Source organism: Podarcis raffonei, chromosome 7, assembly GCF_027172205.1.
Source record: "Podarcis raffonei isolate rPodRaf1 chromosome 7, rPodRaf1.pri, whole genome shotgun sequence".
NCBI classification, from domain to species: Eukaryota; Metazoa; Chordata; class Lepidosauria; order Squamata; family Lacertidae; genus Podarcis; species Podarcis raffonei.
In genome coordinates, this window is record NC_070608.1 from 81,695,975 (window position 1) to 81,721,133 (window position 25,159).

At 45.2% G+C, this 25,159-nt stretch overlaps 1 protein-coding gene across 5 annotated transcripts in view; it reads left to right on the plus strand.

The window, feature by feature from the left end:
* LOC128417950 (sodium-dependent neutral amino acid transporter B(0)AT3-like) overlaps positions 1–25,159 on the plus strand; it is a 41,275-nt gene that overhangs the window by 3,062 nt on the left and 13,054 nt on the right. For 2 of the 5 annotated variants that reach the window (XM_053397209.1, XM_053397210.1), the window contains 11 exons: positions 1,785–1,925; positions 2,713–2,850; positions 4,912–5,093; positions 5,469–5,579; positions 6,692–6,804; positions 8,304–8,432; positions 8,824–8,974; positions 10,448–10,652; positions 11,369–11,528; positions 13,802–13,958; positions 15,467–15,816. In XM_053397209.1, the coding sequence (XP_053253184.1) occupies positions 1,785–1,925; positions 2,713–2,850; positions 4,912–5,093; positions 5,469–5,579; positions 6,692–6,804; positions 8,304–8,432; positions 8,824–8,974; positions 10,448–10,652; positions 11,369–11,528; positions 13,802–13,958; positions 15,467–15,816 (1,837 nt within the window). Of the gene's footprint in view, positions 1–1,784; positions 1,926–2,712; positions 2,851–4,911; positions 5,094–5,468; positions 5,580–6,691; positions 6,805–8,303; positions 8,433–8,823; positions 8,975–10,447; positions 10,653–11,368; positions 11,529–13,801; positions 13,959–15,466; positions 15,817–25,159 lie in introns of those variants that run through there. The other 3 variants (XM_053397214.1, XM_053397213.1, XM_053397211.1) reach the window with 3 other exon arrangements.

The following is a 25,159-nucleotide window of genomic DNA, read 5'->3' on the forward strand; positions in this document are numbered from 1 at the left end:
ACCCAAGAATGTAGACCAAGGGAGCTATGAACACCTGAGCTGATGCTAGCTGATTCCCCTCAAAGTTGATTCTCCCCCCCCCCTACATTCCAGAATTTTTTAAAAAAATGAAAAAAACAAGCTAAAATGTAAGTGCAAAAACAGCAGCAAGGAACTCTCAATCAATGAAGCAGCATTTTTTTCATTACTTTCACCTTCTACATCTCTTAAAAAGGTAAAGGTTGTTAGGATATTTCCGTTCCACCTTAAAAGGGAGCAGGCTTTGTGAGTCACAGAGTCTGCGTATTTCCTGTTCACAGGATGTTTATGTTTTCAGTTGCTTTCGTTTCCTTCTTGTTGCTTGACGGTCATGGTTTCTTTGTTCTGACCAACGCTGAATAAACTGTAAATATGCTCTCCTGCTGTGCATCTTTCGCTGTGTAAATTCTGCTGATAGAGTGTGCACCAGCCTAAGAATGTGGCAATCTATTCTTGAGGCTTTGTGTCGCTAAAATGCTGATACTGCGTGTCTACGGGAGATCGATGGATCGTCCGGCAGCCTGGCTTGGGGGCTATGATGGACTTTGTCTCCCTGGCAGTATCCCAACAAAGGTACCCCTGCCCATACAGGCCAGTCTTGACAGACTCTAGGGTTGTGCGCTCATCTCACTCCAGAGGCTGGGAGCCAGCGCTGTCCGCAGACACTTCCGGGTCACATGGCCAGCGTGACAAGCTGCATCTGGCAAGCCAGCGCAGCACACGGAACGCCGTTTACCTTCCCGCTAGTAAGCGGTCCCTATTTATCTACTTGCACCCGGGGGTGCTTTCGAACTGCTAGGTTGGCAGGCGCTGGGACCGAGCGGCGGGAGCGCACCCCGCCGCGGGGATTCAAACCGCCGACCTTTCGATCGGCAAGTCCTAGGCGCTGAGGCTTTAGCCCACAGTGCCACCCGCGTCCCCTCTACATCTCTTACTGCAGGTCTAATTTATGCAGGTTTATCCCCACCAGTTAGATGCACTTTCAGTGCATGCCACAGTAAAAAAACACAAAACCCCTCTAACAATTAGTTGTATATTATTGCCTTTTTGCACAGACCTAAGCAGGAGGACATGATTAGCTCACTCCACAACACCTTCCTGCCCCTCATATTGTTTGCATGGGGGCGGGGGCAGTCCTGAGTTGAATCTGATATCAACATCACAGCTTCCCCAATGGAGGAAGTTAATGATCGTTAGCTGTAGAACCCTTGTCCCTTCATGGAAAAATTCTCAAGAGCCACAACTGGGTGCCATAGCAGTTAAGGTAGCGCCCCCAGGTTTTCTTACCCCCAGTTTATCACCATATGAAAAAAAAAACCCTCTCTCGATCAACTGCTACAGCTTTTTTGCTTTACTTAATAATTATTTTATGTACAACATAGGTACCTAACAGATGCTGCTGGTATGACGATAATACTAGTAGAAAGTTAGAGATGGAGGAGGGCATGAGCAGTGGCATAGTGTGTAGGGGCCAAGGGGTAGAATTCTGAGGGGGCACAACCAGGCACCCCCCCCAGGCATTGGCTTCCCCACCCTGGTGAAGGATGCAAAGCAGTCCAGGCCCATGGAGCACAGGGAGGGGACAAGGGGCATCCCCAGTGTGGCCTGGCCTGGCCAGACATGCCCCTGCAGGCAGCTGGCACAGCAAGGCCCCACTTGGCTGGAGATGTTCTCCGCCAGTGTCAGGGGCTTGCCTGCACTGGGCACCAGCAACCCACTCTGTGCCACTGTTATGAGCTAACTGTGCTTGGAAATTGTGTTTCTAGGAGCATTCCTGATTCCATACATCATCGCGTTTCTGTTGGAAGGCACCCCTATATTTTTTCTTGAATTAGCTGTAGGGCAACGCATGAAAAAAGGCAGCATTGAAGTCTGGTGGCACATCTCACCTTACCTGGGAGGACTGGGTAGGTTTCTGCAACTGCCTTTACTTGTGACTATACAATCTTCTAATCATTGCTCCTTCCTGGAAATGCATGGGCTCCATGAGGCTGTAATAGCAAACCCATTAGCGGTAGGGTAAAAGATAAAGGACCCCTGGACAGTTAACTCCAGTCAAAGGCGACTATGGGGTTGCAGTGCTCATCTCGCTTTCAGGCTGAGGGAACCAGTGTTTGTCCTCAAACAGCTTTCTGGGTCATGTGGCCAGCAGGACTAAACCGCTTCTGGCGCAACGGAACACTGTGACAGAAACCCGAGCACACAGAAACACCATTTACCTTCCCGCCACAGTGATAACTATTTATCTACTTGCACTGGTGTGCTTTTGAACTGCTATGTTGGCAGGAGCAGGGACAGAACAATGGGAGCTCACCCTGTCTTAGGGATTTGAACCGCTGACCTTCTGATCGGCAAGCCCAAGAGGCTCAGTGGTTTAGACCACAGCGCTACCCGCATCCCAGTAGTAGTAAACTCAGGCAGTTGCATGCCTATCTGTGTGGAAGATAAACAGGGGCAACCTGTGTGATTTCACCACCTGAGGCAAAATGGGAATTGCTTCCCCCCCGCCCCACTGCTTAGTTTGTTAGCACCAACATTTAATTCACAGAGCGATATTGTTTTGCAGACTGCCAGAGTTCAGGTAGTAATTGGATTTGATCTTTCCATTGTGTGAATCAGACTCTTGCAATATGTATGTTAAACAGCAATTTTCTTTGTTCATGCCAAATCTGAGTGTGCTTGTATATTCCACAGGTTACTCTTCTGTGATAGTGTGCTTCCTAGTGGTTCTATATTACAATATGCTTTTGGCCTGGATTTTGTGGTATTTTATAAACTCTTTCCGAAACCCATTACCTTGGAGTTCCTGCCCAACAGATACCAGCAAACCAGGTGAGTTCCCAAGTCTCTTTCTGCTTTCTGTTATTAGTATCTGCTTTTCTATGTATCCTTCAATCACTGCATTAAATTGTTTGTCCAACTCTGCAACTGTCAGACCCAGGTGTGTTCCTGCCATGCCTGTTTTGGCCCTAGTCACAGATTGGGATAAGCAAGGTCTAGACACAAAGCCCTACAGGTGCCCATTTTTCTGTGTAGGCTATGCACACATTATCAGCTGTGTCTGTGTGTCAGGTTGCATTTGTGCACACCAGAGACGGGATGGGAATGTTTGTACCCAATGTGCATTACTTGCTTCATTTCCCCTCCCGCTTGCAATCCTCCCAATTACCGTTCATGGTGCTATCATCTGTGCATACGCTGTTACACACCTCAGCTGAACTGTACATCAAATGTGGCTTAAGTATTCTTTTTGGGTGGAAGCTGCTTTGATGGAAAACACACACAATAGCAACATTTATCAAAAATCTCCAGGCTAGCTCTACATCTTTCGTAATGTTGTATGTCTCTGGTTTCAAAATCCACCATTGGGAGCGCACTAGAGCAAGAATAAATGGTAATGTGTACAAAGCTTGGATGCAATTCTTCTCTTCTCCTCTTGCATAAAAAAGCACAGATGAGAAGGGGGGGTTAGCTCCCGCTCCTACCCAGATGCACTGCACTTTAAATTGACCTCTCCCCTCCCCATCCCTGCTCTTCAGAGCAAGACTCACCTAGTTAGGCTGTGTCCTCATGAACATGTGTCTGCAGTTGCATCCTGTGAACATACACCCTAAATCTTACAGCTCCAAAAGGACAGAATTACAGAGAAAGCAGACAATAAAGATATTATTATTATTATTATTATTATTATTATTATTATTATTAGTTGTACCAAAAGGGAATGGGATATGAACTGAGAGAAGCATTTGGTAATGCAGCAGAGGTAGAATAATAATAATATTTTTATTTATACCCTGCCCATCTGAAAGAAGCAGCAGTAAGTTCATGTTTAAGGCATAGCTTAGTTTAATAATGGTTTAAAGTGCTGTGTAGATGGGGCCAATAGCTTAAAGCAGGTGTGGTGGATCTTCGCGCCCTCCAGCTCTTATTGCACTACAGCACCCACGATCCTGGGCCATAGGCCATGCTTGTTAGGGCTGATGGGAGTTGTGGTTCAATGACAGCTGGAGGTCCAAAGGTTCCCCACTCCTGGCTTAAAGTTTACTAGTTATGCCAAAGCAAGAGCTTCCTGTGCAGAGAGAACTGATGCCCAAAGAAAGGTCCCATTCCTTCCCCTTCCCCTTCATGGAATAGCTTTGAGAGGATGAGGCACATATCCATTCACCTGGGGCTGTGCCTGGTCGCATCCCTAACACAAATATATGTAGGGCTGGAGAGTTTTGTTCCAGGCTTGGTCTGGAAGAGCTGAGGTGAAGCATCTCCTCTTGATGTCATTCTTTTGGGAAGCCCTGTTTGTCAATCAAGAGGAGGCTATTCCCCAAACTAAACAATACCTCAGTCTAGAACTCCGGAGGAGAGGGGTTTATGGTAGGTTTACATTTTCCTTAAAAACAAAACAAAACATGGAATGGAGTTTTTAAAATGTAGTGGCGCTGTGGGTTAAACCACAGAGCCTAGGACTTGCTGATCAGAAGGTCGGCGGTTCAAATCGCCGCGACGGGGTGAGCTCCCGTTGCTCAGTCCCTGCTCCTGCCAACCTAGCAGTTCAAAAGCACGTCAAAGTGCAAGTAGATAAATAGGTACCGCTCCAGCGGGAAGGTAAACAGTGTTTCCGTGCGCTGCTCTGGTTTGCCAGAAGCGGCTTAGTCATGCTCGCCACATGATCCGGAAGCTGTATGCCGGCTCCCTTGGCCAATAAAGCGAGATGAGCGCCGCAACCCCAGAGTCGGCCACAACTGGACCTAATGGTCAGGGGTCCCTTTACCTTTATACCATCTGCACGTTCAATTGGTGCAGAATGGGACAACTGCATACTCCTGACCGTCAGGTTCCTTTCCAACTCTTCTATGATTCCATCTGTTTTGATAATGCCTTCTGTGCTTGTTATTTCAGAACTTATTGAAGAATGTAACAAAAGCACACCTACCAGTTATTTCTGGTATAGGTACACTTTAAACATAAGCACGGATATTACAAACAGTGGTCCGCTTCAGTGGTGGCTGGTTTTATGTTTGGCAGCCTGCTGGTTACTTGTGTTCATTTGTACAGTACGAGGAATTGAATCGACTGGAAAGGTGAGCAGGGATTATTACCAGACATCTGTATTTCACTGACCTGGTCCTTACTGAGGTGGTAAAGCCATCTTTGGACTGCACCACGTGAGACAGAAGGCAGCTCACATGAACGAATGTTCTATCATATTTTTTAAAAGGCACCTGCCCATTGAAAACTAATGCGTTTGGGAGGAAGCTAGGTTAGAATCCATATGCAGGAGGGGTTTTTTTTTTGCATGTGTTTGATCATCTTATTACCTGCCTACAGTCAGAAATGGTACAGTCCAGACAGAAAATAGAATATTATCTATCTTAAGTGCTCATATATTTCATGGTGTTGCCTTCACCTGTTCCTGACACTCACTTTTTTCTTCTCTGCTTTGTTCTTCCTCTTAGGCAATATATGTTACAACTACATTTCCTTACCTAATTCTAACATTATTCCTTCTTTATGGAGTGACTCTCCCAGGAGCCTTTCACGGATTAGTGTACTTCATGACTCCTAATGCAAGTATTTATTCAATTGATCCTTGGTGTTCCAGATGATGTACAGAAAATATGACTTGGTCTTTTAGAGGTGGCTTTGAACTTTTAATAATAATAATAATAATTAATAATAATAATAATATATTTATTTATTTATACCCCGCCCATCTGGCTGAGTTTCCCCAGGCACTCTGGGCGGCTTCCAATCAAGTGTTAAAAACAATACAGCACTAAATATTAAAAACTTCCCTAAACAGGGCTGCCTTCAGATGTCTTTTAAAGAGAAGATAGCTCCTTATTTCCTTGACATCTGAAGGGAGGGCGTTCCACAGGGCGGGCGCCACTACTAAGAAGGCCCTCTGTCTGGTTCTCTGTAACCTCACTTCTCGCAATGAGGGAACCGCCAAAAGGCCCTCGGCGCTGTATCTCAGTGTCCGGGCTGAACTTCCCTCCATGCTGCTTCTTTGTTTACCATTTAATACTAGTTAGGATCCACACATATTCTGGCAATTATACTTTGTTAACTCCCTCTGGATTCCACGAAGAACAGAAACTTGTGTAAAAGTGCCCTTTTCTAAAATTCCCGAATATAGGCAACCCTGGGTCAATTCTTATTTTTCGGCAGACAGGGCAGAACTACACTTCGTTGTGCAAGCATGGGGTGTCCCAGTTCTGTATTTGACTTGTAGTGCTGGGGCGAATGCAGAGATGCTTTTGCAGAGGAAGCCAGTGGGCAGGTACTTAATCCTCCCTATGCCCACCAATTCTTCCCTACAAATGCTCCCCTGGGCTGCTTTTTGTTTCTCCATCTGGCAGGGTCCAAGACTGCAAGACACCCGAGTGAAGGTTAAAAGCACTCTAGTGAGCATTTGTAAGGGACTATCGCCAAACATGGAAAGAGTTAAGTGCTCTTTCCTACACACTGATCCTCCGCCTCCAACTAGCGCCCAGCAGGCAGTTTGTGAAACACTTGTTTGCCAGTATAATGCATTGTTCTGTTCTGAATTTGTTGAATTCAGAAAGCACACTAATTTTCCACTGCTTGCCAGGAAGGCCTGTATCAGTGAAATATACACAGGAATTTTGAGACTAATAATGTTTTTAGCCCTGATATCTCCCTCTCTCTCACACAGCTCAAGAAGATCAACAATCCACGTGCCTGGCTTGATGCAGCCACCCAGATTTTTTCCTCTCTTTCTTTAGGATGTGGGGCACTCATAGCATATTCAAGCTACAACCCATCAAAGTAGGTATAATCTTGAAGTTTTGGTAGCTTTCGCTCACAATGTGGAGAGTTGTTTGACACAGTCAAATTGACTTCTATGAGATAGCGCCTCAGTGATCTCTGGAGATAAGACTCAATTCTCATTCAGCCCACACTGGAGCCCAGGAAAAGCGGTTTGTTCTGTTCGCTTGATGTTTCCCTGTGTGAATCCCAAAGATGCCCTTTATTGTTCTTTCTGCAATGTCAGAGTTGGGCAGATGCCCCAGTACACAGGCTGTCGCACACAAACAGCGGCAGGTTGCATACGCATGTCTGCCTGTGAAGATCTTCACATCATCTGCAGGAAGGATGGGAGTGAATGTGGAAGTGGGAAAAGTTCAGCTAAGTTTGAGATGCAATACTTTATGATGAATGAGTCCCACTGAAGTCAGCTGCAGAGCCCTGACTTGAGACCCCACAGCCACCCCCTCGTTGGAAATAACTCACACAAGGATACGGATTTTAGGTTTATGTTATTGGGCAAATTTTGGCCACAACTTTATTGAAATTACAGAATGTGAGCGGTATTGGCTTAGGCATTGATTGGACCTGACTATATCTGACTCCTGCCCATTGTGCAGGAAGTCCAGTAAGGGTAAGCCCTGTCAATGCGAACCAATTCAAGCTCTCCCTGGTGTTCCCGCTGGTGTCATGTCAAGGCCTTAGCCCCCCAGCCGGGCTTCAGACTAGATCAACACCCTTGGATTCCTTTAACGGAATACCCTTAAGCATGGAGGGGCAGGTGATGGCCACACCTCCCCTCCCCCACACAAGGTCAAACAATGCCTAACCGCAACCCTAACAAAGTAGTGACGATTGCTACGAGGTAGGCGAAAACCAAGTGGCCAGTGCCAATTTGCCAAGTGGAAAAATTCTTACCAGGTCCCTCGGACAACCAAGGTGACCAACCGAAGTCCATAGCAAGGCCAGTGCCTAACCTGCAAAATAGGGAGGGAGGGCGGGTGATTGAGGAAGCGAGCCAAAGAGGAAGTCCTCTGGCTCGCTCCTCCATTTAAACAGCCCCGGCCATGCCCCCCGGCCAGCGGGTTGGCTGGCCGGGCTCTGACATGGCCGGGATCCCCCAGGCAACGGGGGACAAAGTCCCCCGCCCCCGGTGGGGAGTGGGTGGCCATGTAGTCCACTGCAACTCCTCCCTACTGGGAAGTGGAGCGGATTTATGATTAATGAGTCCCACTGAAGTCAGCTGCAGAGCCCTGACTTGAGAGTTTTTATTTTTGATCAGAAGGCAAGCGACCAAGGCGGCTGCATGTTCTCAATATAGCTTTACTCCTGTGAGTATAAAACAGCATCATGCCATCTGCTGATTGCTTTGTTTTACTGTTCTGGGATTGAAAATATTCAGTGAGGAATAGAGTACAAGTACTTCAAATAAAATAATAAATGTATAACATTAGAAGTTACAGACTCGGTGCTGGCCTTTGTAACATTTAATCGGGTTGTTATGTACTTGTTTTTCCTAGTAATGACTGTGAAATGGATGCTGTCATGATAGCAGGAATAAACTCTTTGACTTCTTTGTTTGCGTCAATCCCAGTTTTTTCAATTCTGGGGTTCAAAGCAACAATGGCCTATGAAGAATGCTTAGAAAGGTGAGCCATTCAAGTTTCACAGTTAGGAACCAATTTAAGGTGTTGGTCCAAGTTCACAATTTTTGTTTTTCATTGTCTAGAATTTAGTGTCATTTCTCCCCTCCCCCTTAAAACAGTTTAGGGGACCCCAGAGGGCAGAATTAAAATAAGATTGTAGCATAGAACACAAAGTATACAATCCTGCATGTTCCATGTGCATATTCATTAATTCAGGTATACAGGCAACTTCCTTTTTGTATGAGGGTTGCGTTCCTGGTCTCTGCGCATGTCAGTGGTTGCGCATAAACCCGTTCCACCCATGGCCTGCCCCTATTTGAAGCAAATTGCTGTTGTTTTTCTTAGGGACTGTGGCAATGCAAATAATTCGTACCATTCCTGACTTTACTGACAGAAATGTTAAATACATCACCAAGGCATTCAGGAACGACAACATCACTGTAGACAGCGGCGCATTTTGGCTCAGTTATTTGAATGGAACAGATATCAGTAAACTTACATCTCTCAACCTGGCAAATTGTGATCTCCAATATTTCCTTGATCAGGTATCGTACTCCATTACAAAACGATCCAGTTGTAAAAGTACAGTTTGCACTGATTTTGTAGTCGCCAAAACAACGCCACTTTCTGGGGCTATTGCCACAGACACGGCATTAGTTCCTGATGGCATTCATATGCTCTTTTTCTGCCAAGGCACCTATTTTGCAGTTTTTACCATGACAGGTAGTGCATTTAGTAGGGACTAGTGGGTGGCACAAGTGGGGCTAGGTTGCTCTCCCAGCTTCCCAACAGTGCATGTTGCCATTGCTTATGGGGGAAGGACAAGACAGTGGGGAGCTTGGCGAGGGTGGCTGCTGCAGCAGAGCCAACTCACTGCTCCTGTTTCAGCACTTGCACCTTGCCAACCTCCCTGCCGCCTTGCTCCTCTCCTTTACATCGGTATGTGGTATTTTGGGAAGCCAGGCGAGCAATGCAACCTCACCTGAGAGGAAACGATGACAGACAACACTGTGTCAACAGCTTTGCTATGAATGAATGGGGCTTCCTTCTCTGGTCACATTCCATGAAGGCCACTGCAGCTTCCACTGCATTTTTCTGTAGAGTTTCTCTGCTGGACCTCTGCCATGCTGCAAGGTGGTCACAGGCCTGGCTTTTCAGCTACCATTGATGTGATGGCCCAGGCAGTTTAGCTCTTTGGTTTCATACAAGCTGCTGTGTCTCTGGTAAACAAGCTTGTTACTCTGCCCATATGTATGAGTGCACAGAGACCACAAGTTGTTTGCCTGGTTATCTCCGAGTAAACACAATCTACCATCCCCCCTACAACTACTGTTACTGGGGTGTTCCATGGCCACTTTTTTAGCCACAAATGCTTGCACACAGAAGATGGGGCTCAGGGTACCCACCAAAACTCTAGTCCAGCTTGAGAAGTTTCCCCTTATAATTATGCAGAGACACACAGAAACCATACCTGTGTCTGCACGTATGAGCACGAAAAGAACTACAGAAAGCAACCTGTGAGCTTAGGTGGCTGCTTTTTTATTATTTTATTACCATTCCTTCACCCTTAGATCCCAGGGCAAGTGACAACAATTTAAAATGCAACACTAAAAACAGATTACGGCAACTTAATACCACTGCGCTGCTCTGGTTCACCAGAAGTGGCTTAGTCCTGCTGGCCACATGACCCGGAAGCTGTACGCCGGCTCCCTCGGCCAATAAAGCGAGATGAGCGCCACAACCCCAGAGTCGGCCACGACTGGACCTAATGGTCAGGGGTCCCTTTACCTTTACCTTTATGGTGAGTCCTAAAAATGCACATCTCAGGTGTTGAAGGTCAAGGTCAGGAGGGTTTTTTGTTTCACCCACCCCAATATGAACTTGTAATTGGTAATGGCTGTATGTTATTCCAGATGAAGGCTAAATGTTGAGTAATACAACATTTTGCCTCTGCATTAGAATAAATGACACTCAGAAATCAATCTGACAGTTTTTACCATTATTTTTGAATTTTGCAGAGTGTTTCTGGAACCGGCTTGGCCTTTATTGTGTTCACTGAAATCATGCTTAAGATGCCTGGATCAAACACTTGGGCGATTATGTATTTTCTTATGCTGTTCAGTCTTGGTATATCTTCCATTTTTGGACTCGTTCAAAGTATCTTGACGCCTTTCACAGAATCTCACACTGTGTCTAGATACATATACAAGGAGGCTATATGTGGTAAGGCATTTTCCTCAAATCCTTTTCTTTGCTGATAACAATGCTCAAGAGTAATACGGTGCTTTACTCGGTTCAAAGTGCTTCACCTACATTATTTCAGCAATCAAAAACAACAACAGCTTAACACTATCTCTGTATTGCAGGTTGGGGCTGAGATAGGGTTCGTGGGTGAGACAGTATTTCGATGGGGGAATATCCTGGCTGATTTCTCATTCTCTTAGCTGCTACTGTTGTTTCAAGATACGTTCTTTCCAGTTTCATTAACCTCCCCAGGGAGGTTTGGCTGCCACCTTCATTATACATCTTTAGGTGCCAGGCAAAAAAAGTTCCTCTTCAACCAGATCTTGGGCTAATTCTATGGCCTTTTAAATGTGTTTGTGTAAGCGGGGGTGATTGTTTCGTTTTTGTTCTATTTATTTTGTGCTTTTATCCTGTATTTTCATCTTGTGAACTGCCCTGATATCTCCAAAGGGCACTATATAAATTAATAAACAGTAATAACAATAACAATAATCTGGTGAGCAGAAACTGTACAGTCTTAATGATGCCACATTGCACCCATTAACCATTAAGGAGGTGAGTGGCAAAACTAGGGTGTTTGGCAAGAACGGAACAGACGTGTTGGGATTGATTATAAACGCACATGTAAACACCAATGGTTAGGTTTTCTTTTATTTCATTTGTGTTAATTGACTAATGAATGTTGTTGTCTGTAGGTTTAATATGCCTTTCTGCCTTTCTGCTGGGCCTGCTTTTTGCTCTGAGATCAGGAAACTACTGGCTTGAGATGTTTGATGCCTATGCGGGGACCTTGCCTTTGCTCGTCATCACTTTCTTTGAATTGATCGGTATTGTATTTATTTATGGAATAAAAAGGTATGGCTATGTTTCTTTGCATATTTATCTGGATAAGCCCTTAGGTGCTGGATGAACACGTGAGGCTGTATTCATAAGTAAGCATTTCTATTAAGAAATGAACACACTATGGAGAAACTAGGTGGTTCAACAGAACTACTGATTCAGCATAACCCAGTGAAACTTAACTGCAGATTTGTTTAGACAAATTCTGCAATGCCTGAAAATTCTCAGCAAAATTAGCCTAATCCACCTACATCTTGTAATGCAAATCAGGATTTTTTAGTGATGGAGTGCCTTGCCCCCCCCCCCGGCCTGCTCTCCCACTTACATGGAAACTAACTATTGCTTGAAGAGGGTTTACAAGGTAAACTGTTGTCTAATCTGGACTGCTTTAGTGAATTGTGTTTCAAAACTGAATACTCATCCATGGGGGGAGCCGTTATGTTTAATATGAGGGGCATTCAGTCTGAAGAGGTACAGTTGTGGATCGAGGGCCCGACCCCCGCTATGTGAAATAAACACACAAGGACACGTGATATAAGGTTAATGGGCAAGAAAAGGCCACAACTTTATTGATTACAGCAGTGAAAAGGTATTGGCTTAGGCTTAGGATGACTATAGGAGGTGGGTTTATTCAACAGTAGGTGGAGCCTGTTGATGCTAATCCAACTATAGGCTCACCCCTGATGTCACCGAGGGTCGTGCCATGGCCTCCCGCCAAGCAGGCATCGGACGGAATACACGACCGCCAGATTCCTTTAACGGAATAACCCACGGTAGATAGCATAGGCGATGGCCACACCTAGCCCTTGACACACATGAATCCAATGCCTAACCTACCCACCAATACCACAAAAGTTGTGACGATTGCTACGAGGTAGGCGAAAAAACCAAAAAGCCTAATGCCAAATGGAAAAATTCCTACCAGGCCCCCCAGACAACCGGGGCGACCAACCTAAGGTCCATAGCAAGGCCAAAAAACCTAGACCCTGAGCTAAATGGGAGTGGAGGGTGGGTGACTCGCTGCGGGACGATGACGACTGAGGAGGAGGCGGAGCTGGAGCCGCAGCATTAAGCTGCTAAACACCCCCCCCCGGAGACACCTGGTTGGCTGCCTCCGGTGGGCGTGGGCGCCAGCCAGGTGAGGAGGGGCGGGGGCTAAGGCCCCCGGCCAGGGGCGGAGCTCGGGCTCCCGCCCACAACCACTCCCCTCTCTTCCAGGGAGGAGAGTCTTTGCCAACAGCCATGGCTATTTGAAGTGGTATGACCCAGGACCCAGATTTACCAGCCCCCCTCATCAGAGGGGTCATGAGAACCAAGCCCATTGATAAGCTGGTGAGGTGTGACACTTCCATTTCCCTCCTTTATCCTGTGAAAACAACACTCTAAGCAAGAAACCTTTATTTAGTCTATTTATTTAGAAAAGCATTTTTGTACTGCCAAACAAAACACTGGGGTGATGCACAACATAAAATACAATTACAAGCAGTACCAATAATTATGGAAGTGGCTGGCTAATCAAAACATTTAAAAGCAATGAAGGCCTGATTTTTAAGCGAAGCAGGAAAGTCAAAAGTGAGGGTGTCTGCCAGATCTCTTACTGGCCTAGGTGCAGCAAGAGATACCTGGTTATTGTATTTGAAGTATAATCCATGTACCCCTGCTCAGAAATAAATTCCATTGCATACAGTGGGAATACGATCCCAGCTAAGGTTTGCAGCCTTATGCATAATTTGGCGATATACACCGCACAATCTGCAACAGGATATCTGCTGTGTTTAATTCATTTGTGTAAAAGATCATTTGATTTTGGAGGGTGCATATGGCCTTCTTAACAGCCCAAGCAGCTGTCAGAGAGGATAGATCTCTATTTGAGGTAGTCCTTGATTTTAAAATCCCTGTGGTTTAAAAGATTAAGAACTCTAGGCAGGGAGAGCAGAGGCTTCAAAGTTTCCCACCAGCAGTTAAAGCCTGGAAAGGAGACAGAACAGGCTAGCTGGTCAGTCTTCCCCACTATGGAGACATGTAATACTTTTCTATTTCAGTCACAGAAATCATTTCTAAATTAGTACATAAACGTTTTACGCCAGCCTGAATCCTCTTTTGTTTGTGTTTCCCTCTTTTGAGTGATGCTTATGTAGCTGCTCTACTTGTTCCTGCTTTCATCAAGTGATGAGCAGGCATGCAGTCAGAGGAGAAACAGAAGTTTAGCTGGCTTCATTTTTTAATAAGGTTGCATGCAAGTGAATTGTCCACAGATCACTCATTAAATGTATCCATTTCATTAACAGATTCAGTGCAGATGTGAAAGATATGATAGGAAGACCACTAAAAGGCTATTGGAAGGCAACATGGCAATTTTTCTCCCCAGTGATAATGTTCCTAATTTTTTTGTCCTATGTACTAGTTGAGCCGCCATCAAGCTACTATACTTGGAACCCAAATTATGTAAGTTACCTTTATACAAGTCATTACTAGTCTTTCCCTAATTTGCATTCATGGGGGGGGGGGAATTGAGCTCTCACTCCAATCTTGCTGCTATGAACTCCTGAATTGATAAAGATGCTCTGCTTAAGCACAGAATTCCTGGGCCATCACTGATGGTTCACTAGGGCTTACAGGGGGTCCTGCAGCTAATTAACCTCACCAGATTTTTAATGCTGGATTTTTTTAGATATGCTGTAAGCCACCCAGAGTGGCCGGGGAAACCCAGTAAGATGGGTGGGGTATAAATAATAGAATTATAAATTATTATGTATAATCAACTGAGGATGCTTTATGTTGGCCTTTTTATTTAATGTCCTGCCTCTTTTGTTTCAGCCGGACATTTAATAAATGGTTTTACATTTTGATTTTATTACTCTGCTGTAAGCTGCTCTTAGAGCATTCCTGAAGAGCAACTTAAAAGCAGGTTGAATAAACAGACATCCTCTTTACACCAAGCCCAAAGATGCCATCAGTCATATACTACAGCCCACCAAGGGCTTGACAGTGATCCTGGCTCTTGCCATCTAGGACACCAAGCTAAAACAGGCTTTGGACAGAGGAGGAATGACCACTGGTCGTGGGACGCAGAAAGGAGTGCCATAGCGCACCTGTAGCAGCAAACATGCTTTTTCTGTATCGGTCTCTACTGTCACAGTAGGCGCTGTAACTCTCTAATGGTTCGACTTTACCCACAAAGGCACACTCTTCCACTTTCTCCCAAGACAGATGGATGCCATGTGGTTCCTAGCTAGTCAACCATACAGACGCTGACCAGTCCCAGATCTGTTCAGCTTCATGAGTTTTCAGATGATCAGCCTTGATGATAACTGTTTGCTATCAAATCCCAGCCTACATAAAAACAGAGAGAGATTTTACCATTTCGTGTGACAGGAGTGAGCATTCATAAAAAAATTGTTTTTTGTTAGATACAACACACCACTAGCACAATCGGACTTCCCCCCCTCTCCTCCTCCAATGACATCCCAAAATTTGCTCCAGAGCAGGCACCCCCAAACTCGGCCCTCCAGATGTTTTGGGACCACAATTCCCATCATCCCTGACCACTGGTCCTGTTAGCTGGGAATGATGGGAGTTGTAGTCCCAAAACATCTGGAGGGCCGAGTTTGGAGATGCCTGCTCAAGAGGGTTTGGGAAATCCCTAGAAGGTATTTAGGAGGTGCACCAGTGGAGAAGAGAACATCCCATCATGTGAGGAGACATCCTTGTGCTGATGAAGCCATAGTCTTAGCCCTACACTGCATGCAACTCAGGAGTCTTCCCTTTCCCTTTTGGAATAATGCCAACCTTTGCTTAGCTCCCACTTTGAAGTATTAACAAGCTGTAATTCCTGTCTTCACTTACCTGGGAGCAATCCCCATTTAACTTGATGGGATTTGCTTCTGAGTAAACACATAGAAAATTGTGCTGTTTAGTGTGGCTTTCATGCAATACATTCATTTCTCCCAAAGGTATATTTTCCTGCAAAAGAGCCAAAAAAGTATCCTCCCTGGGCTGTCGTCATCTCTATCATGCTGGAAAGTGTACCATGTTTGATGATCCCTTTCGGAGCCATTTACCAACTTTGGAGAATCGTACTGAAAAAGAAACGGCTACAAATAATACATCCAGACACCAGCACTGGTATCCTTGTTATCACCAGTAGCACCGGTAGCACTGGTATCCCTGGTATCACCAGTAGCACTGGTATCCCTGGTATCACCGGTATCACTGGTATCCCTGGTATCACCGGTATCACCAGTAGCACTGGTATCCCTGGTATCACCAGTAGCACCAGTAGCACTGGTATCACCAGTAGCACCTGATCTTAACTTTTGTTTCAGCAATCTGGTCACCCTTGTTTTCCCCATCCTATCCTGACCATTAAAAACCCCCACACATGTATCCTCAAATTTAAGGTATTCAATCAGTAAGAATGTAAGGATTTCTATGTAGAACCGTTTTTTCAATAAATGCATCTTTATATAAAGCACTCAAGAATGTTCATAATACATAACACATAATTATCTTGTAAGTCTTACCACGCCAACCATATAAGGCAGGTCCACATTCTTATCCCTATATTGCAGGTGTGGGGGCTGAGACTGAAAGAAAGTGCTTTGCCTAAGGCCATTCGGTACATGAGATTTAGAAAGGGGGAAACTGCTAGGGCCTGATTACAAAATTATGTCATTATAAGTGGACAGAACATGGTACAGTGGTACCTCGGGTTACAGACGCTTCAGGTTACAGATTCCGCTAACCCAGAAATAGTACCTCGGGTTAAGAACTTTGCTTCAGGATGAGAACAGAAATCGCGTGGCGACGGTGTGCTGGCAGCGGGAGGCCCCATTAGCTAAATTGGTACCTCAGGTTAAGAACAGTTTCAGGTTAAGAACGGACCTCCAGAACGAATTAAGTTCTTAACCCGAGGTAGCTCTGTAATTCCACGGATCTTTTCAGGCACTACCATTACAATACACACACACACACAAAAATAATAACTGGAATTTAGAAGACACAACTCATTAAGTCACAAATTGTATTTTCTAAATTGGAGATCTGAGTCTTTTTTATGATGATTTCCCCTATAGCCAATAGAATATCCCATTTATTTGTAGAAACATAAACTAGTTTGGACAGAATCAGTACTTTATTGATATCTAACCACCTGAACTCGGCCATGCCATTCATCCTTCATACAGATTGTTCAGATTTACCAAGTGAATGGGCCATTACCAAGAAAGATACAACAACTGTTCTTGATAAAAGGCCATGTGTAATACAGTAATAGTCTCAAACATGCAAATGATCTGAGGATTACTGAGCAAGGGTTAAGGAAAACCACATGGTTCTGACAGCCACAATCATAAAATAATGTGCCACTGAGTTTTTAAAACAGAGGTCACATTTTTCTAAGTGATTTACGCAAACAAGGCTTAGTGAACAGAACACAGAAACTTGCAGCCATAGATCACTTTGTAGGCAAGATACCAGAATAGGCATCTCACCATTGTTGGATTACAGAAAAATATATTTCCCCTTGACAATTCCAGGGTAGGTGAATTTTTAACACAGTTAAAAATAGAAATAAAAATTGAGCATATCCCATTACTTACTTTGCTGATAAAATACTTTGAGAATGTCACTTTGAGCTCATGTATTCATGGCACTGGGACACGGGTGGCGCTGTGGGTTAAACCACAGAGCCTAGGACTTGCCAATCAGAAGATTGGCGGTTCAAATCCCCGCGACGGGGTGAGATCCTGTTGCTCGGTCCCTGCTCCTGCCAACCTAGCAGTTTGAAAGCACGTCAAAGTGCAAGTAGATAAATAGGTATCGCTCCGGCGGGAAGGTAAACACGTTTCCGTGCACTGCTCTGGTTTGCCAGAAGCGGCTTAGTCATGGTGGCCACATGACCTGGAAGCTGTACGCCGACTCCCTCAGCCAATAAAGCAAGATGAGCGCCGCAACCCTAGAGTCGGCCACAACTGGACCTAATGGTCAGGGATCCCTTTACCTTTATTCATGGCACTAAGCATACTTTTGGGCATCAAATTACTACATTTTTCCTGCTTTGGGATACAGGAGGTTGACTTAGCTATTTATTTGTTTTTCTTTTTAAAAGGAAAAATAAAACAGTTTACCAACCAGAGGACCTCATCTATCAATCCAGAATGGCTCTGCGCTTCGGGCAGATATCCGCAGCCTAGGGAGCCCTGCGGGAGTTCCACGGCTGGGGGGGGGGAATATTTCCCCCCCTTTATTTCCCCCCCCAAAAACTAGGTGCATCCTATGGGACGGTGTGTCCTATAGGGCGAAAAATACGGTATATAAAACGAAATTATATGGCTCAAATCTGCAACAAGGCTCTTTAAAAATAGTTCAATGCCCTCGAGAATCTCAAATACATGTAACAGATTAGCTTTTATTGCAAGAACTATGCCCCTCAAAAGTACAAGAGAAATAATTTTATTTGTTTAAGAAAAATTATATACTGCTTGGTTGTAATAAAATCTCTACATGATTTATAAGCCCAATTTACTGGACTGTTTTAAGGATTACAAATATAATGCATGCAAATGCTTTGCAGCTCTGACAAGTTCTTTATAAATACTAGGTACTATTTATTCCAAACAGTAATTTTGAACACAGGTATTAGAGTCACTTAAATGTGACTCATTAGCATGACTGCACTTTGCTTGTGGCAGAAGACTCCTTGGCATACAGAGGCGGCAAGCCAAACCCAAGGCAGCCACCTGACAGGGTTTTCTGGAAGGAGGGCAGTCAGGGCAATCTCTGTACCAGTTGGGTGCAGCAATTGGGCTCACATCAGGCCTGGTGCTATCACGTAACACGCAAGGGACCAGGTTGGCCTTCCCTCCATTTGGGGGCTTTCTGCTGACTGCTGTTGCTGGGCGTCCTGCCAACAGCACTTTGCCCATCTAGTGAGCAGAAGGGGATGCTTTGCACCAGCAGTGATACTTGTGAAACACAATGGTGGCAGCTGGCTGGCGTAGCTGTCAGAGCCGAATGGAGAGACAACTATGGCGCAAGGGAGAAGAATTGGGGTATTTCGTTTCCTACAACCCATATATAACACACAAGGCTCCTCTTATTGCCTGTATGGCAATACATACATCTATCTCTTGACGTTTATGCATGTCAACATCTCTTGTCGCGATGGCATGTGTTTTCAAACCCTGGAAAGTGCTCCTGAGTCTTGAAATCATGCTGTTAAAGCTGGTTTTGACCTATGGCTCAGTTATGTGTGCATCACTTGATTGGTCTGCACTTGATAACCAGCTTCTGAATGTGAGAGGCAATTACATTGCAAGCTCAGAGGCATAGGAAGGTCAGGTGGTACCCGGTGCAGAAAATTTCTTGTCACCCCCCCCATTGATTTTGTTTTTTTGACCGCAAAAATGGTTTTACGTTGGGTTTTTCCATCCACTCTGAGTGAGGGGGTCTCCTATCTTTATGCAGGGCACACTGGGGGGTGTGAGTGAGTGAGGGGGTGTCCTAGCTTCATGCAGGGCACACTGGGGTTTTTGACTGAGGGAGGGGGGTCCTAGCTTCATGCAGGGCAGACTGGGGTGTGTGGCTGAGTGAGGGGGTGTCCTAGCGTCATGTAGGGAAGACGGGTGTGTGGCTGAGTGAGGGGGTGTCCTAGCTTCATGCAGGGGAGACGGGTGTGTGAGCGAAGGAGGGGGTATCCTAGCTTCATGCAGGGAAGACTGGGGTGTGTGACAGAGAGGGGGTGTCCTAGCTTCATGCAGGGGAGACGGGTGTGTGAGCGAGGGAGGGGGTGTCCTAGCTTCATGCAGGGAAGACTGGGGTGTGTGACTGAGAGAGGGGGTGTCCTAGCTTCATGCAGGGGAGACGGGTGTGTGAGCGAGGGAGGGGGTGTCCTAGCTTCATGCAGGGCACACTGGGGTGTGTGGCTGAGAGAGGGGTGTCCTAGCATCATGTAGGGGAGACTGGGGGCAAAGGGGAGGCCGGCCTGCCGAGCGCCCAGGGTGGTGCTGAGCTGCTCTTCCCGGCACCACGTGTGAGCAAAACGGGGTGGCAGCACTGCCTTTGTCCCACGCACTCCACTTTTGGGGGCAGCAGAGGCTTTCTGGGGGGGAAATTGGGGCCTGAAGGACAGGCAGCGGCCTTAGCAAGCCTCCTCATCAGCCCAGAAAGTTGGCCTATGTGAAAAAAATGAGACTAGGCTGAGTAGATTCAGCCTTGCCTTGCCTTTACTCCGCCCCCAACCCAGCTGGCCAATCAGCTGTGGGCAGAGGGCGGGGCAAAGGCAAGGCAAGGCCTAATCTACTTGGCCTAGTCTTATTTTCTTCACATAGGCCGACTTTCCAGGACCCGGGAAGCACAGGAGAAGGTAGGGCAGTAGGGCGGTTCATTAGAAACTTTTTTTTTAATGCCTGCTCCAAAGGTCTTATCTTAATACACTAGGGATTATATAACTATATCAGTTAATATCTTGACCCTACACTGAATTGAAATTTCAGCCTTAATGACATAGGAAAACGGCCAAGTAAACAGCTATTTTCGTGGAGGAGGGTCAAGATATTAACTGATAAGCATGAAATTTCATATATAGCTATATAATCCCCAGTGTAGTAACATAAGACCTTTGGAGCAGGCATTTTTTAAAAAAAGGTTTTTATGAACCGCCCTAGTAGGGCAGTACAGTGGTACCTCAGGTTACATACGCTTCAGGTTGCATATGCTTCGGGTTACATACGCTTCGGGTTACCGACTCCGCTAATCCAGAAATTATTACCTCAGGTTAAGAACTTTGCTTCAGGATGAGAACAGAAATCGTATAGCGGCGGCGCGGCGGCAGCAGGAGGCCCTATCAGCTAAAGTGGTGCTTCAGGTTAAGAACAGTTTCAGCTTAAGTATGGACCTCCAGAACGAATTAAGTACGTAACCAGAGGTACCACTGTATTTCTCAAAGAACAAACTCACATAACTGGGTAGCAGTTAAATGGCATTTATGTAAGGTTATGTAAACAATATCTTTAATTAAACCTCGACATTTCTATCCCAGAAAATTGCTGAAAACCCCAACAAGATATGGAAAACATACACACTTTTCCTATAGAAGTTGGTGGGAGGTATTCGTTTTTCTGGGTGAAATTTAATAGAAGTTATACAGATATGCAAGGAAGTGCAGGAAGAATGTACCTTTTTAATTAATTGTTTGAGCAACTACATTGAAGATCAGATAAATGTGTATTCTTACCCTCTATATTCTATGTACTTGTAAATGCATCCTGCTATTAGCATGGCTACCAAAGCATAGTACCAAGAGCAAATGAACATCAAGGCAAGACACAAACTCATTCCCCAAGAATGAGAGAGTCCTAAAAGAAACATTAAGTTCTTAACCTGAAGTACCACTGTAATTGTTCCTTGATAATTTGTCACCCCCCTCCACAATGGCACTAGGGATGGCCCACCCCCACCTTCCTATGCCCCTGCGCAAGCTATAATGTTTTAGGCAATGCAAGCAGATAAGGAATTTCTGTCGGTTCTGCCATATCTGTAATGCCCTCTTTCCATAGCTGTCAACTTTCAGATTTGAAAATAAGGGATCAGCAGCATAGCTGTCAACTTTCAGTTTTGAAAATAAGGGATCAGTAGCCTCACCTGTCCCGGAGACAGTCTACGGGATCTCTAACAATCCAGGATAGCAGCGGGAAGCAGCGGGAAACGGCGCTGAAATAAGGGAATTTGCTGCAAAAAAAGGGAAGGTTGACAGCTGTGCCTCCTTATGGCAGTTATCAAGCAATGAATATGCATGTGTGAGTTGGCCCTTAATCTGTCCAAAGCAGTTTGGTTTCTCTAAACTTCCTCTCTCTTTATTATCAAATTTAATGATGATATTAAGTTCATGATTGGACACAAACCCAATATCTTCTGGCAGACCACCTGGAGATTTATCAGTCCTCTTATCATGTTATCTTCTTTTTTTACTTCGTGCTGAAAGTGAGAGAAGAGTAACTATACATTGTCTGGGATCCCAAATATGTAAGTACACATGTTCAAAGAAACACACCCCAAGTTATTTTATGGGTTTCTCTTCACTCATGTTGTGCTCAGCATGCCTTTGATTGCCCAATCCATTTTGGTTTTTTGGATGTTGATAGGCCAAGCTTTTCATAAGCTTCTGCGAAGATTTTTAGGATGGATTGGAGGTCATCCTCTGAGCGTGCACACACTACCTTATTTTTCGCCCTATAGGACGCACCGGCCCATAGGATGCACCTAGTTTTTTTGGGGGGGGAATAAAGGGGGGGAAGCCTGCATTCACCCCATAGGACGCACACAGATTTCCCCTTCATTTTTGGAGGGGAAAAAGTGCGTCCTATAGGGCGAAAAATACGGTAAATTGTCATCAGCATACTGAAGCTCTATGATGGAAGTTGTGGTAAACCTACTCTTTGCTTTCAGCCTGCTCAGATTAAAGAGCTTTCCATCTGTTTGATATATGATTACTACTCCGGAGGGGAGTTTCCCTTCAACAAAGTGTAGGATCATGGCAATGGAAATAATGAATAGAGTTGGGGCAATAACACAACCCTGTTTAATACCTGATCCCACTTTGAGAGCCCTTGTTACCTGCGATTGTTGCTGTCATATTATCATATTAAGAACTTTTGCCAAATTACCTGAGGGGCTGTATTAAACCAGAACTCGGGTCGCAATTGGCCTGCGGGCCAGACTTTGGACATGACTGTCCCAATGGGAAATCATGTTGGCCAACCAACATGCTTAGGTTTCTAATAAATGCATGAAGGGGTTAATACCATAGAGTATGCTGTCCTTACAGGCTTAACTATCTACTTCCCCTCACCTTGGAAGGAACTAGTAATCAAGCCTTTGTTCTCCAGTTTACTTGAGAAGCTCAGCATGTGAAGAGGTTTGAGTTGATTGCTCCAGCTCAACTGCATGGCTCTCAGCATCCATTCTTGAGTTCCTCTACCAATAATTTAGGACCTTTCACAGCTTTGTAACTAAGGTGAATATTACTGCCTGAGCAACCTTTTATGAAACACATGAACCTGACCTGAGTGTGTAAGTAAACCATTTTTTAACTTACCAAACGTTGTGGCCTTTTTCCTATGCTAGGGGAAACTTTGGGAAAGGTAATACAATTTAGAGTTTAGATTATTTCTTTACTGCTTTGAAGTAGTAAGATTTTTTTCTGTTAACTTCAGTACCTCATCTCAACTCTGTAATTTGTGTGGCTGTAGGTTGCTAGGTTGTTTTATCTGGATTCTTTGGTGTGATGTCGCAGATGGAAGTTCTATCCATTGTTCAGAATACCTCTGCTGCTGCTCCCCCCTCCCTTGCTACTTACTTGGCTCAGTGAGGAGGTTCACTTGCCTGGCAGCTGCTAATATTGGAGAAATTTGTGCTGAAAGGGGAAAAAAGAGGTTGCAAAGATGGCAACTGATGAACCTGAAGGTAGCGTTGAAGAGTATAAAGTAAAGATGGAAACTGATGAATCTGAAGGCAGCGATGAAGAGTACATAAGACCCAAGTGGGATAGTAAATTCCAGTACCTTTTAAGCTGTGCTGGATTTGTTGTGGGTCTTGGAAATGTGTGGCGTTTTCCATACTTGTGCCAAACCTATGGAGGAGGTAAGAGAAAACCCACCTTTTCATTGGAGATTAGTTGAGGGATTGTTCAGACTTAAACTACGACAAGCTCCTTGTGTTCTAAAATAATGTTATCTGTTTGGGGTGTTAGGGTGTGTTCCAGACGCCTGTAATCTCTGGATCCAGCAACTGTTAAAATTTAATCAATGCTTCTAGTTCTTGGAATAGCCAGGCTAGCCTCCCAGTGAGGTGTTAGCCTGGGTGGTGAGCCATTAAGGAAGATTAAGGGGCTCTATGTGGCCTGGAGGGATGCGGGGGGTGCTGTGGGTTAAACCACAGAGCCTAGGACTTGCCGATCAGAAGGTTGGCGGTTCGAATCCCCCCAACAGGGTGAGCTCCCATTGCACAGTCCCTGCTCCTGCCAAGCTAGCAGTTCGAAAGCACGTCAAAGTGCCAGTAGATAAATTGGTACCGCTCTGGCGGGAAGGCAAACAGCGTTTCTGTGCGCTGCTCTGGTTTGCCAGAAGCGGCTTAGTCATGCTGGTCACATGACCCGGAAGCTGCACAACGGCTCCCTCGTCCAATAAAGTGAGATGAGCGCCGCAACCCCAGAGTCAGTCACGACTGGACCTAAGTGTCAGGGGTCCCTCTACCTTTATGTGGCCTTGAAGTAAAGCAGCAAGCTAGGGAGAGAGTCGGAGCAAAGTTTGGGAGCAATGTTTTATTTCTGTTTGAATACAAAGCTGAAGCCTTTAGGGGTCTTGATGCTGTGAACACCTCCATTGTAGGCTCATGTTGCATATAGGTGTAAATAAACCATATATCCTAAAGACACCACAGTCTCAGCCTCATTCCCTAAGGAAACGTGCAAAATTCACCACATGTGGACTTCAAGAGGCTCTCAAATGTATATGCATCTGAAAAGGTACTTAAATGCAAGAGCAACTTTAGACATAGACCAAGAGAGCTATGAACACCTGAGCTGACTCTAGCTGATTTCCGTCAAAGTTGATTAACTTTGGCTTTCGAAAACAGCACTGCTAAATCAAAAGAGACAAAACCATTTTGTTCTACTGCTATATGACTTTTAGGAACACTAACGTGGGATGAGGTAAATGATTGGTAGGGGAGGCATAAATGCTTTATGCTTTCCCAGTTTTTGAGGTATCATATGACAGAATCATAAAAGCATTGTCCAGAATGGATTGTTTGCAGAGAGCTTTTTCTCCCCCCCCCTCAATTTCCAGAAAAAAATGAGTAAAAACAAATTAAAATGTAACTGTAAAAACAGCAGCTAGGAACCCTCAGATCAATGAAACAATATTTTTTTCATCACTTTCACCTTCTAGATCTTCCACAGCACCAATTAGATGTGCTTTCAGTGTATGCCACAGTAAAGAAAACAAAACCCCTCCAACAATTAGTTGTATATTATTGCCGTTTTGCACAGACCTAAGCAGGAAGAACATAATTAGCTGACTCCATGTAAGAGATAAAACACTGGTTCCTAAGACTGAAAGTCATAGCTGTCAACCGTCCCTTATTTGGCGGGAAACTCCCTTATCCCAGCGCTGTTTCCCGCTGCTGTCCCGGATTGATGATGTCCCTCAAATTTCCCGGGTTTCAAAGGAAGCAGCTCCTCTCCCTCCCTGCCAGCCAGCCAGGGAGGAGGGAGGCTCCAACTGTGTTGCTTGGCTGCGTTGCTCACCCAATAAGGAGTCTAAGAACGACTGGGGGGTGGAGCTTGCATGCCTTGTGCCGATCAAATCGGCCACGTTGCCTGGGGACTCGCCTTTGCTCAGCGCTTCCCAGCGGAGAGGTGACTGTGGTTTTCCTTGCTGCATCCCCTTTGCCGGGTTGCTGCACTGTGGGAACCACCGCTTGAGGCTTCGTTTGGCTGCTGGTTGACTAAAATCCCTTATTTTGGCTGCTGATACCTTATTTTCGAGGCTGCTGGCCCCTTATTTTCAAATCTGTAAGTTGACAGCTATGCTTAAAGTCCCAGGACCCTTTAAAAAGAAATTCTGGGTGAAATTGATGAAGTAGCA